This window comes from Cyprinus carpio, chromosome B1 (genome assembly GCF_018340385.1).
Source record: "Cyprinus carpio isolate SPL01 chromosome B1, ASM1834038v1, whole genome shotgun sequence".
Taxonomy (NCBI): domain Eukaryota; kingdom Metazoa; phylum Chordata; class Actinopteri; order Cypriniformes; family Cyprinidae; genus Cyprinus; species Cyprinus carpio.
In genome coordinates this window covers 11,310,064-11,327,800 of record NC_056597.1, presented here as the reverse complement: position 1 = coordinate 11,327,800, position 17,737 = coordinate 11,310,064, and the positions used below count along the sequence as shown (strand labels likewise).

Below are 17,737 nucleotides of genomic sequence, written 5' to 3'. Positions count from 1 at the left end.
TTAGGGGGGTGTGGTTGACTGTTAACTTTATAAAGATATTCCCTGAATTTAGTATTTGCAACTTCACAGATCTTCTTTATGCACCAAGAGCTTGTAACACTCCAAAGAGAAAGGAAAAATTTTAATCACATCATGTGACCCCTTTAATCAGCTTTTCAGCAGATACCCTGGTCCTGATGATAATAACCACTTACTCCATTTATTTTATGAATGACTTGCTCTCCCTTTTGCTCTGGTCTTCATCAACACCAACTTGCACCTCCTGCTGGTGACCAGAGATTATGCATTGGAACTGCTATTCCTGCAGTTCCCGGATGTGATTTGTGAAGAAAAAAAAAGAAACGAAAAAAAAGTAAAGCGAAATTAAAGGCCCAAAATCGCTTGTCGAATATTATAGATTATATTTTTAAATAGACTGAACATTTCGGAAGTGGACTCTGGAAGGTGAATATATATATGGGCTTTTTAGGGGCTGAAATTCAACATGGTTGTATAATACAATAATACAATATAATAATTGTTATAATGTATGACAAGCCATTAGAGAGAAAAATATATTTGATTCTTATTTTATTTGGTTAAATATCATGTTCATAAATGTAAAAAGGTGTAAAAAAAAAAAAAAAAAAAAAACTCTACACTCTTAAGTATCAGTATCTTAAAGCACTGGTGTAAGAATCAATCAATCAATCAATCAATCAATCAGTCAATCAATCAATCAATCAACCAATCAATCAATCAATCAATCAATCAATCAATCAATCAGTCAATCAATCAATCAATCATTAAAAAGACTATAAACTATTGTAAAGCCTTGACCTTTTATTAATTTTAAAGGCTTGTTTTGGTGTTAGTGATGTTGATTAGGCTTAAATTTAATGATTTAAATTAATGTTTTTTTTTATTAATTAAAAATGTGTTATTACCATTATTGTTGTTGTTTTTATTTTTGTTTTATTTTGTAACTATTCTCTACTTTTGTTGTCACTAAATAAAGCACATTTTCAAAAAAATATAAAAATATAAAAAATAAAAAATAGTAACATGCCATATTTTGACAATAATGTAAACAGGCATAGCTTCCAGCATTTATTGTACGGATTTAGAATCTGTTTATAGATCAGATAAGTTGAAGACATTAGAATGAAGACACCTTTGAAAAGCAAGTTTATTCACTTTAATTGTTATTTGGTGTTGTAGATAAAAAGAACCAGGCATTTTGAGCAATGTTACTCTACAATTCCATTTTCAAAGCATATCAGTTATTCAGCTGATATATATACTCCAGTATATATATGTTATTTGTATATGCTAATTTTGGGGGTTTGCCAGTCCAATAACACAGCATGCCAATCGCCCTCCAGCATTGCCATTCAGCAAGCTTTCCACGTTCCCACCTCTCCCTAAATCATCCTCTCCCTCATGAATCACAACAGACCGGCCAAGTATTGAGAATCTCCCAAAGAGTGTTGCACTGGAGTCCAGTGATTGACGAATCTTCCCATTAACAGGAACAAAGTTCCCAAAGTCCCCTGGATGTTGTGGATGGTTCACACTGAGGGGATTGTAATGCCCACCTGTAGATCCACAGCCTTTGCTTAAGTCTCCGTACTCATGAATGTGCATTGCTCTGGGCTTCTGGCTGTAGACAGGGAGACCATGCAGTCTGAAAGTCACCCTCAGCTTTTCCTTTGGACCAGATTGTTGGAAAAAAACAAGACCGTACACACAGGGCATTCCAGGTGATAACTGAGTGTTAGGGCGCATTCTACATACGGCCCGAAGGGAATTGGTGTTCACTGGTGGGAAAACTGGATTTGAAGCATATGCCAAACCTGAGCGTGAGCCACAGAAGTGCACATAGCAACTAAGCAAGAATGCTAGAAGTGGTAAAATGCAGAAGGATTTCATTTCTTCTTTTCCCTATGGCAAAACAAAAAACCTTAATCAGAAAATCATACATTTAAGTCAAACGTTACTCTTTAAGTCAATATGCATTCAACGTCAGCAGCCCCATCTTAACTAAAATGTTGAAAATGGACTATAGCCTCTGTGGGTTTATTGAGACATTAGCCTATATCCACAAAAGTGTTTACAAAAACGTAAATGTATCCAAAACAATGCCATAAGCCTCGACGTTGCTAATCACAATAAATAAATAAATTAATTAATAAATCCATATAGGCTAGTTAGCTTACATTTTTTGATTATGTACAGTCGAATTTTGGTGATAAATAATATAGACGTACCTCCGGTGTTACGTCACCGTTTTTAAAAAGCTCTTTTTATTACAGACGTGTTACTCGGTCGGTGTTCCTCCCCGTGTGACACATTTCAGGCTGCTGTTTTATACTTGCATAACTCAGGGGCGTAAACATTTCATATTTAGTAAATTATAATGCATGCGAGTTTTACAGATCAAATTTCATGCCTGCCTACAAGCGGCACAGAAATCGTGTATGAAATACAGTCTGTTAACATACGAAGATAAAGAATAATATAGTTTCCCCCATCTTTGTCCTCCATATATGTTTTAGAAAAGATAGCTACAAAAACAAAAAGTAGCCTACTTTTAACTAACTCTTATAATTAACAAAAATCCTCAACCTAACTAACTAAAAAAAAAAAACGGATTATTTGTTTCTTACGATAAGAACAAACGAGTAATTTCGAGTTTTTTTGTTGTGCTTGTATTTCTGTTCGCTCGCTTGGCGTATCATCGTGACGTAGCTATGTGGTTCATTTACATGACTCGCTCAGTCTTCACTTCAGGACCAAATGTTTCAATATACCGCAATATACGTCCTTTGCAATATGATATATGTCTTTATGGTGGTATATCACACTCTTCTGTAAAAGAATCCATTGAGAAAAATCTAAAGCAATAAAATCACAATATCACCGTCGTGCAAACAGACTGCTGCTCTCCGCTGTATATATTTCCTGTGCCGGAGTGTTTGAATGTGCGCATGCCTGAAAACTTGTATCCCAAGCTACGCACGGGGAACCTCGTTTCGCCATCATTGCTTGGGGGAAAGTCCCCGGACCCTGGGCAGAGATGTCCTGCATGCAGCGCAGAGCGGTGGTTTGCGTGGCGTGTCAATGCTAAGACGTCCTCTGTGACAGAGCATAACGCTTGCACTCCAGATTTGTCAATGAAATAGATATTCAAGTGAAGCACACCCGTGCTTCTACAGAACGGGGCTCATTCTCAGCTTGCGCTTTGTTTTATGTTTGTCGGTCTTAAATCTCTAATTCTGGAAACTGGATGTATAAATTGATTTTTATGATAATGTGTAGAAGGTGTCAGTTTTGCCAACCTGTGACAGAAGTTATAACTCCAGTAATTACTGTGTCACCAAGGGCCATTAATTAATTAAAATAATTTATAAGTAGGCTGTTACCTGCAAAATTAAAATCAGAATCATTGATATGTTACAGTTAGGCCTAGAATAAAATGTTATGAAATATAAAACAAAGATACAAAATCTAAAAAGAGGAATTAATTACAGGGACGTTTAGTTGTTAAATTGTTTTGCCCTTTAGTTTTTTAATATATTTACATTATATTTTTATTATACTGCTGTATTGTTTAATTGACAGTTGTTAGTTCACATATTTATATGTATGTGTCTGTCTGTATATATAATTGTGTTTCTTTACTGTCGCTGTATGTCAGCTTTTGAGAACTCAAATAAAGCGTTCTTAAAATCTCAAATCTTCATCGAAGCCCCGGTTCCACATGAAACCCGGACGCGCCCAGCTGATCCCGCGATCCGCCCACATCTCAGCAACGCCACCCTCCATTTGCTAAACCGTCTAAAAATGCAAAACGCGGCATTTTATGGGCTGATCCCACGCATGCGCACATCAGATAGTTTTGTTTGAAGGAGTTCTCGTAGCCAGAGAAGACTGGACTGAATTTGTCCGGAAAGAGTGGCTCTCCACAAGGTTGCCAACTAACATCATATTTTAAAGGAACCTATGCGTGAAAAGCGCCTCTTTTCAAGCGGCAGTTCTTCTCGAAAAGGCGAATAGCTGCTTGATGCATTACTATCATCATGTTAGGGCATTATCCAAACGTGGAAAAATCGCAGCTTGTCAACTACGTGGAGGATTATTTAGAATGTGTCGAGTCGCTGCCTTTGGATATACAGAGGAATGTTTCATTGTTACGAGAGATCGACACCAAGTATCAGGGTAAGCGAAACATTTGTGAAAGGTGCCAGCTCGATACGTTGTATGTTTACGTTCATTTACATCGAGTGCACTTCACCCTGTAGACCGGCTTCGTTTCGTTTCCTCACAATAGCACAAAACACATTTTTATGAAACCTTTATCAGTGCTTCCAAAGCTGTCCACGCCCGCTGTGTTTTAGTTGTATTTGGTCTTTAGCGTATGCGGCTGTGTTTGTTCCAGCAACACTATCCTACAACCAGTGATCAGCCATTTTGACTAGTGCATACTGTGTACTGTTGTTTGGCTGTGCTCTTTTAAAGCATCGCTTTAGTTGCCATAGTATCGACGTAATGGTGCTTTCAGTCGGCGTGTGTTTTGTTCGCATGTAGCCTGAGCATCCACAGCTCGATGTCGACGCCTTCGAGTTTGACTTAACCACTCGAAAATGAGGGTTAACTTACCGTGCAAAATAATTTATTCGCGTCTTAGTTCCTCATATTTTTATCATACCTACCGCGGAGGAGCAGCATGCATGCTTGAAGGTATGTTTTTGTTGCACAGCGGTAGCACTAGAGCAACCCAGGCATGCATTGCGAACAGCAAACAGTCGAGTGTGTATAGTATGTTAAAGAGTGGCTTTGTGAAATTCCTTGGGCGTGCACAAGCTGCCTCACTTAATTTTCTAATATCCTGATTGAAGGTGTTTGTCACCACCTCACTTTCTCTGCTTTCTGTGCCACTCAGAGGTCCTCAAGGAGGTGGATGAGATCTATGAAAAGTACAAAAAGGAGACTGACAGTGGGCAGCGCAAGCGACTGCAGATTCAGTTGCAGCGGGCGCTCATCTGCAGTCAGGAGCTGGGAGATGAGAAGATCCATGTGGTCACCCAGATGATGGAGGTGGTGGAAAACCGCTCGCGTCAGATTGAGGCCCACTCGCCTTGTTTCTTGGAGCCGGCGGAAGCTGAGCGACCGGCGGAGAAGGTGAGGCATGACCCTGCTAGCACCTCTGCAAACATTATGCCCGAGCGCTCTTCTGCGCGAAGACCCAGACGCCAACGCAACAGCGAGAGCCGTGACACTTGTGCCAATGGAGCCCTGGAGGACCTGGGAGAAGAGTCTCCGCAGCAGCCGCGTGAGAAAAAGTCCAAGTCGGCTAAGAAAAAGAAGCGCTCCAAGGCCAAGCAAGAGCGTGAAGCATCACCGGTGGAGTTCACCATCGACCCCAACGAGCCCACCTACTGCCTCTGTGAACAGGTGTCCTATGGGGAGATGATTGGCTGCGACAATGAGCAGTGTCCTATTGAGTGGTTCCATTTTTCCTGTGTTGGACTGACCTACAAGCCCAAGGGGAAATGGTATTGTCCTAAATGCAGGGGTGACAGTGAAAAGACTATGGAAAAAAGTGCAGATAGGGCCAAGAAGGATAGGCGGTCCAGGTAGTGCCTTACAGGAGATGTGCTAGATTGTTTAAGTGAAAATATGCCTGTGTGGGGTTCGGCGATTTTTGTGTTTAACTTATGTTAAAACGTTCTCCTCATGCACTTAGCTGAAAAGTTTCCAAACAGGTGCTGTTGTTGCTTTTGCATTAGGATGGAAAACCACCAACAGACGTAATTAACCCTGGAAACAGATGTTTAAGATACTGCCACTAATGTCCATAAGACAATGAAGAGTTCTTTTTCTAAGCTTTTTTTTTCCACTTACTTGTTGATTTCGGTAAGCCTCGAGAGTTTATATATGTTGGAGGTCACCCGGTCCAGGGTAGTGCCTGTTATTAAAGAAAAAAAAAAGAGGAAAGTGATCAAAATGCACAGGGTTTGATGAACATTGTCAACACCTTTTATTTGCATTTCTCGTTCTTTCGTTCCACATTTTAGAAAGTATAAATGAAAACACACCTCTGAAATGTCTTCCAGTGAGAGAACAAATTCTTTGTTACTGTTTTGGAGTGATGTTTTTTTTGTTGTTGTTGTTAAAAATCCTTTTTTTTTTTTTTAAAGTTTCATCTATTTAAATAAATCAGTGCTTGTTATGTCTCTAATCTGCTTGTTGCTGTGTCATGTGGATAATATAAAAACAGATATATAGACAATATTTTCTGCATTTGATAAAAAGAAAGAAACACTACACTCTAAAAAATACTGTTAAATGGCACTGAAAGTGGTTCAAAGGCTCATAATCCTAGCGGAACCACTTTAAGTGCTATGTAGCACCTATCTTTAAGGGTGCCGTAAAGCACCTTTATCAAATGGTGCTATGTAGAACCATAAGAGGAACCCCATTCTCCTCCTTAGATTTTAGATGTTACTCCACTCTCAAATGTGGTAAATTTACTACAATGGCGAAAGCTGTTTTGAATCACTTTTTTACTTTTATGCTCCGAAGTCAAACAGTCTTGTGTGGGAGCCTTGGAATATTTTCTTAAGGGGGGCCTTGGGGCCAAAAAGGTTGACAACCATGTTGTCTTTAGGAAATACACTATTTTAGTGTCGTTTTAAACCTTTCCCAACTAAACTAAGATTAAGAAAGAATTCGAGAACCTTTAAAGAGTTATACAGGGGCTCATCGGATCTTTATATGGCAGTGGTGGTGCTATATAGCACCTCAAGAACCCCAAAGAACCGCTGAAGAACCATTTGTGTGTGTGTGTGTGTGTGTATTCCAGTCAAAAGCTTGGACACACTTTGAATGAGTTTCTCCTTTTAAAGATCTTTGGATATAAAGGCTTGTTCTTAAACTGTAAGTCATGCCTTTGTATATGAAATTCTTTACAAAACCAATAATTTATTATTATTATTATTTTTTTTTTTTTTTAAATGAAGGAAAAGCAGCCACCAAGTGCAGTACATGAGCTCCTTCAATATGATATGAAAGTAAGTAACTCGAGTTGGTTGAATGCGCAGAGCTGCTGGAATCCAGGCAAAAAGTGACAACTTTAAAGAAGCTAAAAGACTAAAGTTTTTATTTAACATTTTGTTTGTTGTTTAATTGTTTTGTTTGTACTATTCTTCTTAAATGTGGAATATGTTACAAATAAAGAATGAGTAGGTGTGTCCAAGCTTTTGTGTATAAGAGAAAATAGTGTTTTGATTATGCTTGAATAGAGAAGAATTTACAGTAGGATTTAATTCTATATATACATACACATACACACACATATATAAGTTTCAAGCTTAACTATGATATTTTATAGCTTTATGATGAGGTAGAAATATCTTTATTTGAATGGTTGGAACCTGATTCAGTACATGAAACTATGAAAAATGGCAAAAAGACTACATAAATGACATACCTTCAGCAGTCAGACATATAAAGACCAATCTGAATTTTAATAGAAGCACGCCCCTGTGTTATGAAACTGGCCAGAAAACAAATCAATGACCACATCAAACCATCCAATTCTGTTTTTTGACAGTATAAATAGGTCTTGCTTGCCAGCAGATGTCACCATAAAGGCATAAGTGCTTCTCAACTGGTTTGGCTTCAGAACTCGGAATTAACTTTTTTGAAGAACAAAAAAGCATGTTTAATTACAGCTCCTTTTACAGTAATGTCTACTGGAAGAAATCACATTCTGGAAAAAAAAAACTCTTGAGAGAGCATTTAAAGTGCAGCCTCCATATATAGAGTAATACTACAAAACATTAGGCTTTTAGGACACCAGCTCATTTAAGCATTGCAAATGTTGATTATTAATTGTTAATAAATATTTATTCTGTGTTACACAGTAATCAGGATTACTCTATAACCCAGGATTTGTAAAGTTAACATTTCAAGTGATCCATGAATTCCGCTGCCAGTTAATAAGTATCTAACCTTATAGTGTGAAATGCAATGCACATAATTCATTTCCATTGTCATCAATCCCACGGTTACCTGGGTTTGTGGGAGTGTGTGAAGAAATACCTTTTTATCCAAACAATTGCAACCCTGGGTCAGTATTTTAAAAGATTCAGGCTTGTTCTTTCTAGTGATACTCAGGTCACTAAACAAGAGGAAACACCCTGGGAAACTTGGGAACCGAAAGCTGACACCAAAGCTTGGTTGCCCTTGCTCTCTGTATAGAAGTTATTTGATCAAGGCCTTGGAGAAAAGAACCTCACAAATGCAAACAAGGCCAAATTCTTTTCAGATAACAATCCACAATCTCAAAAGGTAGAAGAAATACACAACTTCCACAGTTTTTTTTTCTCAAGTTAAGCATTTAAGTACCCATTTTAGTTATAAAAAGGAATTACAAAAATATGTTGACGAAGATAATATCAATGTGTTAATTTATTAATATCCCCACCACCACAGTTGTGGTTGGGGCATTTCTACAATTCAGAACCTTAACATAAAACATGTAACGTATATGTTTAATCATAAAAACATTCCAAATCATACATTTCAAAATTATTTATACAACAATTGACACAAAATATCTACACTGTTATGGACAAATACATTTAGCCTATAATTCTATGAAATCATGAACTCTTCTTGATATTATATGATATTCCTGATAACCTTTAGAACAGAAAAGTGTATATTTCACTAAACAAGTGTACATTTCTTTTGATTTCTCTGTATTCTTTGTTTACTGTTAAGATACACATGCACAAGGATAGATATTCAACAATGATATTGTTAAACTTTGATCAATAACTTAAATAGGTTGGAAACAAAGAGAGGACAACAAATTAAAGGCATAGTATTTTTGTTTTAGACCCAAAGCATTGTGAGAAATATATATAAAAACGTATTTTCTCTTTTTGGAATTATAATTATAATTATAATATTATTATACATTATAATTACACATAAATGTAACATTATGCCATAGTTTGTATTACGAACTAAAGGCACCGGATACAAGGAATAATCCGGTTAAATGAGATAAAAAACACAGCATACAGACATAGCCTGACCTCTCATCGCCTCTACAAGTCCACCCTATCATTCTTCCTGTCTTGAAAAGTGTTAAAATGCATTGCGCTAATCTGTGAGCGCCAGCTCTCGTTCTGCTTTCCCCCTGTTCACCTGTTGCGAGGCTCACACTGTACTCGCGATCTTTTGAAGGCCGCCTGTAGGTGGAGTCAGGAAAACATCTGGTGATCCGCGCGCTCTCCGTCGACGCGTCCAATAATACGCCGCCGCACCGGACACCAGGCTCAACGCGCAAGGCGTCAGGGAGAAGAGCGCGACACCTCCGAGACGAGTTAACGGTTGCGATTGTGACACCAGAAAGCGTGCAGTCCATATGAACGCCCCATAGTGCACAAGACCGACTGGGAGGCACCACGGAGTGCACCAAATGAAGACATGAATAAGAAGGGATGAAGTCATCTCCTGCGCTTTATGGTCAGCAAACATCACCTATAAATGCAGTGATCGATCAAGCCACCGCTCAAGAGGCCTCCTCGATGCTGGAGGAGTCGGTCTCGCTTATGCGCAGAATGTCGCGGGAGAGGTGTGGAAAGAGGCAGGTTGAGATCTATTAATACGGACAGACCCATTGATCACTCAGCTCAGCCGCTTTGCCCAGCAGTGCAGCGCCTGGTTAACATTGCCCACCGGACCGTTGGCATCGGGCTATGGGCGCACCGTGCGGAACGCGGCGTTGTAAGCGTTTGTTTGATGAATAAATGACATTGGCGTCTCTCTCGCGTATCATGCTGGTGGACCTTCGCCGTCAGGCTCAGCGCTTCGGCTCCTGGACATAAACTGAAATACGGTGCAATGTGTTCCTTCTGGAAATTCAATAAGGTGCGCAATAAAACACCGTGTGAGTGCCGCGGAGCATCGGACAGGGTCGCAATCCGCGCCGTGGCCTGCGTGTGAAACGCGCCGGAGAATGGAGAAGTTCCTGCAGATAGCGCCCCATTCCCTGGCCATAGTGCTGTCGCGGGTCAGCACCGAGGAGGCGGCCGCGGTCACGGAGAAGCTTCAGCACCATCACACCGGCTACGAGATATTCGCCGACTTCAAAGCGGAGAACATGCAGCACTTCTGGAATAAGAAAGTCACAGACGCCATATCGGAGACCTTCTTCTTGGGCTGGATAGATGAACATGTTCTGCTCATTCAAGGCAAGGAGGATCATTTGGAGGTCCTGAGGGAAGGATGGACGCGGAGAGCCCTCAAACCACCGCGGGGCTTCGAGATCAAGTGCATAGGTAAGCCTGAGCAAATGGCATCACACGGGGACCCTTGCTGAAAGGAAACAGCCAAGTTGTTTTTCGAGGAATAATGTCACAGGGAGATGGTTTAAAACATATGTGTGGGTGCAGAGGTTTGAGAGACATTTGCCAACCTTCTCCATATTGAAGATGCTGGTAAGGTGCACTTGCAAATTGAAAATTCTGAAAATTTAGTATGAGGTTCTTATGAGGTGAGGTTTATCTGTTTAACTAAATGGGTTAACTAAATTGGTTAAGATGCCTTGCCACGTGAGAAAATGCATTTTACTGTGAAAAATGTTTTAGAAGTAAAAAAAAAAAGTTTGAGATAACATAATTTACAAAGAAAATTGATATTTAGCAAGCCATACTTTATATTTATGTTTGGTTTATGCTTTGAGGTAAGCGTTTTTAATAAGTAAAATTAGTAGTCACTTTATAATTTATAGGGATGTGGCATTCCCAGACCTCCTTGAGTGAACCATTACATTTTTATTTTATTTTATTGAACTGTTGTACTTTGGAGAGTTTTGTGTTGCAGTTTGTTATTTATTCATATTCATATTATTTAAGTGTCCAACTATTTGGTCTTCATATTTGGTTATTGTTCTACATTAGTGCATGCTGTTATTGGCTACAACTGCTAATGAGGCCACTTTTGAGAAACCCTTTTGACTTCACCATGTGGCGTTCCAACAGATTTTAATATCTGTAATAACATGGCATATCAATATTCTATTGTATAATGACACACAGTAAGGAATTCTTAAAGATGTTAGGAGCATTGATATGGTAAAGTCATGCCAGCTACCAGTTTGCTAGAGCTAGTTGATTTATGTATTCTACAATCATTTTCATGTCGGGAAAATAAACTTTTTCCCTTTTTAAAATTTGACAACTTTGGAGAAATTAATGTGACAAGAGGAACTTGCAGTGAGATTTATTGTAAAACTGCAGACTCTATGAAGCCCTTAAATGTTGCTTATGAATTTGAGGTCAAGAGCCCAAGACACATTCCTAGTATCATGCAAAAACACATTTTATGAGGACTTTCTTATTGTAAAAACAGCACGATCAAGGCCACTCTTTCTATTACTTTTAAACCATCCATTCTGATGGGTTCTTTGCTCTAACACTCCCATAAATCTTGATGTCTGCTTGAAGGATAGACAGGTTGAAAGTTAAAACATTCCACTGGATAATACATCATACAGAAATGAAGTTACACAAAGATGTGCTTTATCCCTGTGGAAAGTTCCTATTCTGCCTCAAAACATTGATTTAATCAATTGTAATTTGTTTTATAATAATCTTTATAATGTAATAACCTTTAACAATATATTAAAAAGGTCTAAATATCATTAAATATCAAGAAAGTGAAAATAAAATGTATCAGTTTGCATGTGAAGCATTTTATATTCCACCCGTAGGCTAGCTGTTTTGGCTCTTCGTACGTGTTCAAGGCTGTGGAAACAAAGGATATTTTGATGGGTGAGACTGTGAAGAAATGGGCCGCCCTCCACACATAATGCAAACATAAAACAAACCTGGACATATTACTGCACTATCAGCTCTCAAAGGGAAATTCTTCTCATTCCACTAGCTGGTACTGAATGATTTGTTTTGGAATGTGGTGATATGTCTAGTATTTGCAGATGTGAGTTTAGACTTTTTGCCATACATGGGCTGATCTACATTCCAACTCATCAAATGATTGATTCTTCATTTTGAATGCAGTGATTTGGACTATTGTATTAGTTTAAAGGAAACATTCAGTGTCTGGGTATTTTTTTTTATTTTTTATTTCCTAGGCCCATATATTTCATTATCTGACAAAGCCCATTAATTCATTAGTTTATTGTTTTATTTGTTTTTAATTTTATTTTATTGCTTTATTAAATTGTAAACAAATATATATAAAATAAACTATTAATTCCTGCTTTAGTATCAGCTCATATATGGAAACATGCTGTTATTAAAGCAAAGAATTTGATAACAGATATTTTGATTTTGCGATGTAGCGTCTGTTGTAAGAATTGATATAGTCAACATTCTAAGCATTTATTGTCGTTTGAAAGGATTATTTTTGCTCATCATTCCTTATATCAATGATTCACAGAAAAATAGAAAGGCCATAACAATTTAACATAGTGACTTAAAAATGCAATATTTCTCTTCCTTTCCTCAGCATGTTAAAGGGGTGGTTGATTGTGATTTCACTTTTTTGATGTTAGTTAATGTTGCTGTTTGAGCATAAACAATATCTGCAAAGTTACGATGCTGAAAGTTCAATGCAAATGGAGATTTAAAAATCTTATAAAATTCTGGCAGTTTAATGCCTATACAAATGGCTTGTAGGGACTTCAACGAGTTACTTCCCGGGTTCGTTACGTTACGTAAAAGACGTGAGGCCATGTTGTGCTGCTTTAGAAAAGAGGAAGAGAAAACTAGGGGTGCATATAAAAATCTATTCATATATGAATCGGAATTCTGTCTTCTAACTTATTGTTCTTGATCAAAGGAGCGGTTCTCAATCCTGTTCCTCGTGACCCCCAGCTCTGCACATGCTCTGCTCTGGACATCTCTCTCTTTCTCTCTCTCTCTCTCTCTCTCTCTCTCTCTCTCTCATTCAGATCATCAGCTAGGTTAGATCAATGAATTGTTTGTTTTATTTTATTTATTTTTTTTTACATAGATATGTGTGGGGTTAGTCATGGACAGTTGCCGTGCTGTATTAAAGCTTTAATCAGGATAAAACATATATTATAACATATATTACATATATTAAAGGCTAACATAAGCAGTAGCATTTACAAATAACAGCGTATCTAAAAGTATGAGATAACAAACAAAAACATTAAGAGCCATGCTTGCACAGGTTCTGCTCGATCCTCTTCACTAATATTCTCTGTCTCAATCAGGCTCAAATTGATAAGCAATACAGACGACACATTGTTTACAATACAACCGGAGCACATGCCGCTGAGGTGAGCGGTAGGAAGTTTAGACACGCACTAGAGGTGGTTTAGCCAATCACAACACACTGGGCCAGCTAACCAATCTGAGCCCATTGTGTATTTCAGAGGGAGGGCCTTCATAAAATCAGGAAATGATCAACGCATTTATAGGAGAAGAGACAGAGCGGTGTGGAATAAAGGTAAATTATGTGAAAAAGAATGCATTTATTTTAAAAATGAAGCATTAACACATGTTAGACTGCACCCCATAAACACAATCAAGCCTAGAAAAAAATACAGTCAACCTCCCCTTTAAAAATTTTGTTTTGAGAATGTTTGAAATGGACATTTAATCATTATAGAACCTAAACCAATCATCTTGCTCATGTTGGATGGTCATACATCCTCTTTTTCTTGGACATGTCCTCAATGGAATTTTAAAATTGCATGAAATGTCCAGGTTTTGGCTTTGTTTTTATGTTGATATTCTCTTTACAATCCTCATACATATTATGTGTGTTTGCATTGCTTTTAGGCAATTTAGAAATCCTGACCTGTATTTTAGGCAATATAGAAATCCTGACCAGGACATGTCTGGGAAAAAGAGGATATACGGTCACTCTATGCTTGTGTATCGTGTCACAGAAACATTCATGTACCAATTTTTTATGTACCCATATTATATAAACTAGAATGCAAGATTAAAATTAGACTTTAGAATCTGTTTGTCTTTGCTCAATTATGGTTCTGGACCATTAAGTTCTTAGATTAAGCATTATTTTCTTTTTTATGCAGCAGCTTTATATAAAAATGTCCCCTTTTTGCAACTTTTTTATAACTTATGTTAAAAATTCTTACTTGCTGATACTATACGTTCAGCATCTCAAGAAACCAAATGTTGGCAGGATTATAGATATTCTGTCCTTGAGTTTTTTCTTCCTTCTATGCAGTAAAACAGGACCAACAAAAGTGAAGACTCAAAAGTTTAGAATGTGTTTCTTGCTGCATAACCCAGACTTCACCCCTGCCAACAGACACTGCCATCTAGACAGATAAAAAGGTTTCCGTTTTTCTGTGCTAAAAACGTCTTGACATAGCACAGGCCCCTAAGGTGTGTGATTATCATAAGCATGACAAACAAGTAGTGTCAAGCAGAGTTCATACCTGTTTGTGTGAGTGGTGGGGAGGTTGTTTGTGTTCAATGATTTATCTGTTAAGGGTGACATTAACTCACCTTAAGTGAGGAACCTTTTCTCAAATCTTTGAAGACTGTCTGGTAAAACTTAATTGCAGACATGGAGTTTGACTCAAGCTTATATCAAAGCTTTTGAAGTAAACAGCCCGGGTGTTTTTGCACTCAAAGTGGAAACATATTTAGATGTATTTTATGCAGTCATAATAGTAAGATATAAGAGATGAAGGAAATGTTCATGAGAGTAGCAGCTATGTGATAAAACTGCTTTTTAATGGTGTTTTTTTTCTGTATTTGCCTTACAAATATTTTTTTTACATGTAGAAAACAAAACTATTTTAACTTGGAGTACTTAGATTTTGAATTTTTTCCAACTTAAACAAAATACGAACAGTTTCTACAAAGTGTGAAAAACATAACCTGCATTTTTTTCTTCTAAATTATTAGAAATTTGAGATGTGTAACTCAAACCCCATATTTTCCTTTAGATGTCAGGATGAAATGGGCTGAAGATTTATACTCTGGGTAGATTGGGATGGCTACCTCTCATGTCTTTGTATTACTTGGAGGTCGCCCAGAGACCGTGAAGTCTTAGATTTCACAAAACACGAACCACTTAGAGCCTTATTGGTAACCACACTCTTAAGGAGATTCCTCAAGGCGTCTGCAGAATAATAATCATTTTGCTGAAAAGTGAGAATCCCTCTTTAAACATGTTCCACGTTCAACATCTGCCAGGACTGTGTTAATGGAATGTGGATGGCTGTCCATAGTTCAGCTTGTCACAGGGCAGAAATGTACAAGGACCGTGATAGGACAACATCCCTGGAGGTTGTGTGTACACATGGATTGTGGTGGCAGGTCTGCTTTGGCGCAGATGGGAAGGAAGGCTGGGGGACAGGAAAGGGAACTCTGTGGCAAGCCCTAGAAGCCTTGTCTTCAATAGGAGGAAAGGGAGGAGTACAGAAGAGAATGAAGGGAAATAGCCAATGGATCAGCAAATCAGCATCATGTAGGGATGTGTGGACAACCTGACTCCGTCATAGTCAACTTTCCTTTTCAGACAAAACATTTTCAACAATTGGACCACTAGTGTCATGGTTTTATGGCTATATATGTTGTACCTGTTTCATATATCATAAGAAATCAACCCCTTATTACAATGACAATATGCTGTAATGTTTTAGAACTTAAAACTAAGGTGCAAAATGGCTTGTTCTGAAACCAAAAACACAATGAGGTTATACAGGTTAATGCGATCTCGTGTATTTGTATGTGTATTACGCAAAACGTATGTAAAATGTACATTTGCATAGGAAAAACATACAATACTGACAGCATCTAAAACATATGTTAACAACCACAGACAAATCCCAAATAATCTTTTTATTTGCATTATTAAACGCAGTTGGCTTGTTTACTTATTTTGAAATTATAACTTTTGGTGCCAGCTCACGTTAATGGATTACATAATTTTGAACAATACTAAACATTTCGGTTACACTTTATTTTAAGGTGTCCTTGTTACATTGTAATTATACATGTAAGTACTGAGTAATATTAATTAAATACATATACTTACTATATGATTAGTGTCAGGGTTAGGGTTACTTGCCTGTAATTATGCATTATTAAGTGCTATTATGATAGTAAGTACATGTAGTGTGTAACAAGGACACCTTAAAATAAAGTGTTACCAATATTTCTGTAATCTGTAATTACAAATCTTTAAAATCCAAGTCTTCATTTAACAATATTCATTTACTTCCTCAGTAGTAAAAGTAACCGTCAATTTCCACACTTTTTAAAAATGGAGAATTTGCCTCAAGAAGCTACAAAGGTTTTACGTCAGTGTTATCAAACGTTCATTGGCTCTTGTATGCTTCATCACAAATTTCTACATGCCAAAACATGCCGAATGTGTTTCTGGTGAAGTGTGCATTTGAATAAGATATGTGTGTCTCATGGAGTGGATCAGGATAAGATTTTCAGATATTAACAACATTAACAAAAGTTTGACTGTCTACCCAAAACTATTGTATACTGCCTGAGAGTACTTTGAATACAGCATGTCATCATTTCGACTGTACTTTGTTAGTGCTTTTTGCAATTTATGGAATAAATTATAGTGATTACACTAGTTTTTCTTTATACTGTAACTTTATATATTCTTTAAATATGGTCAGATTTGAGTTTAGAGATAGGAGGTGGATTTGCAAACAAATATATATTTAAATATATTTACATGTTACTAAAATAATGTTATTGTACATATTTCTGTCTGTTTCATTGTTTATGTTGATAAAAAGTGGCTACTGCTTTGTGGATAGAGTTAAGATAAAATATATCTATGAAAGTATAAAAATATATTTATGATATATAAAGCAATAAAATATTTTACATACACAAGTTACTGTTTACATTTTAGATGCTGTCAGTGCATCCATATTGTAATTTTCAGCAACTATTTAAACAAAAAAGTATGTTTATGTACCTGTAAAATGTTACATATACGTAAACAGTTAATTAATAATATTATTTTAAGCATATTGTATTACTCAATTATTCTAAATTGTTGAATCAAACACATTAATTAATACAAACAAAACTAAATTTCATTGGTTAAATCAGATTAAAATTCCTCTTTAGGGTAACAATTGCAGTGTAAGATAGACACCAGACACAGTTAAATGTTGGCTGTGTGTAGCACCTACTGCTCTGCACATTCTCCAGAAGGATCTCAAGTTTATTTTTAACAAGGTCTGTGAGTATTTTACTGCAGTTTTAACCATTTATCTAGTGCTTTTTAAAGACTCTAATACAGTACGAGTAATGTCTTTAATAAGTGCCGTATAATTAAATTTAGTCTTTTTGACCTTCTCTGTGCCTACACTTGCTCCTTGTTCTTCAGTTCGCTTTAGGGGTTAACGTATATTAGATGTGTCATCAGGTGTGTTGATAACACCTGATCATGCACAGAGAGTAAATCATTTTGTGCATGTCTGTGTGTGAGAGGTCAGCAGTAAGTCATGTTGAGTTGTGCTCTCTCTGTGGTGTCTGACTGCATATTTGGCTGATGTGGTGTTTGGGACACTGATGTCTGTGCAGGTTCACTTTCAACACCTCATTGTAAATCTACCACTCCTGCAGGGCTTTAAACAAAACACCCACAAAACCTGATGCAAGTGCAGATTATTGACTATTAAACTAATTTTTAAATTAAAGGCGCTCTCAGTCAGTAATCT

General features: G+C 37.2%; 3 protein-coding genes across 3 annotated transcripts in view; 2 read left to right on the top strand and 1 right to left on the bottom strand.

The window, feature by feature from the left end:
• Positions 1–1,154: 1,154 nt before the first annotated feature.
• On the bottom strand, positions 1,155–2,377 carry sod3b (superoxide dismutase 3, extracellular b). Its single transcript, XM_019070294.2, has 2 exons — positions 2,250–2,377; positions 1,155–1,923 (listed from the first exon to the last, which is right to left on the bottom strand). The coding sequence occupies exon 2, from the start codon at positions 1,909–1,911 to the stop codon at positions 1,312–1,314; it is 600 nt and encodes a 199-aa protein (XP_018925839.2). The 5' UTR covers positions 1,912–1,923; positions 2,250–2,377; the 3' UTR covers positions 1,155–1,311.
• Positions 2,378–3,862: 1,485 nt separating this feature from the next.
• On the top strand, positions 3,863–6,581 carry LOC109052870 (inhibitor of growth protein 2-like). Its single transcript, XM_019070292.2, has 2 exons — positions 3,863–4,200; positions 4,925–6,581. Exons 1-2 carry the CDS (start codon positions 4,062–4,064, stop codon positions 5,620–5,622), a joined length of 837 nt encoding a protein of 278 aa, XP_018925837.1. The 5' UTR covers positions 3,863–4,061; the 3' UTR covers positions 5,623–6,581.
• Positions 6,582–8,927: 2,346 nt separating this feature from the next.
• stox2a (storkhead box 2a) overlaps positions 8,928–17,737 on the top strand; it is a 44,611-nt gene continuing 35,801 nt past the window's right edge. Inside the window, exon 1 of the mRNA XM_042716572.1 lies at positions 8,928–10,340. Within this exon, the coding sequence (XP_042572506.1) occupies positions 10,019–10,340 (322 nt within the window). The 5' untranslated portion in view covers positions 8,928–10,018. The remainder of the gene's footprint in view (positions 10,341–17,737) is intronic.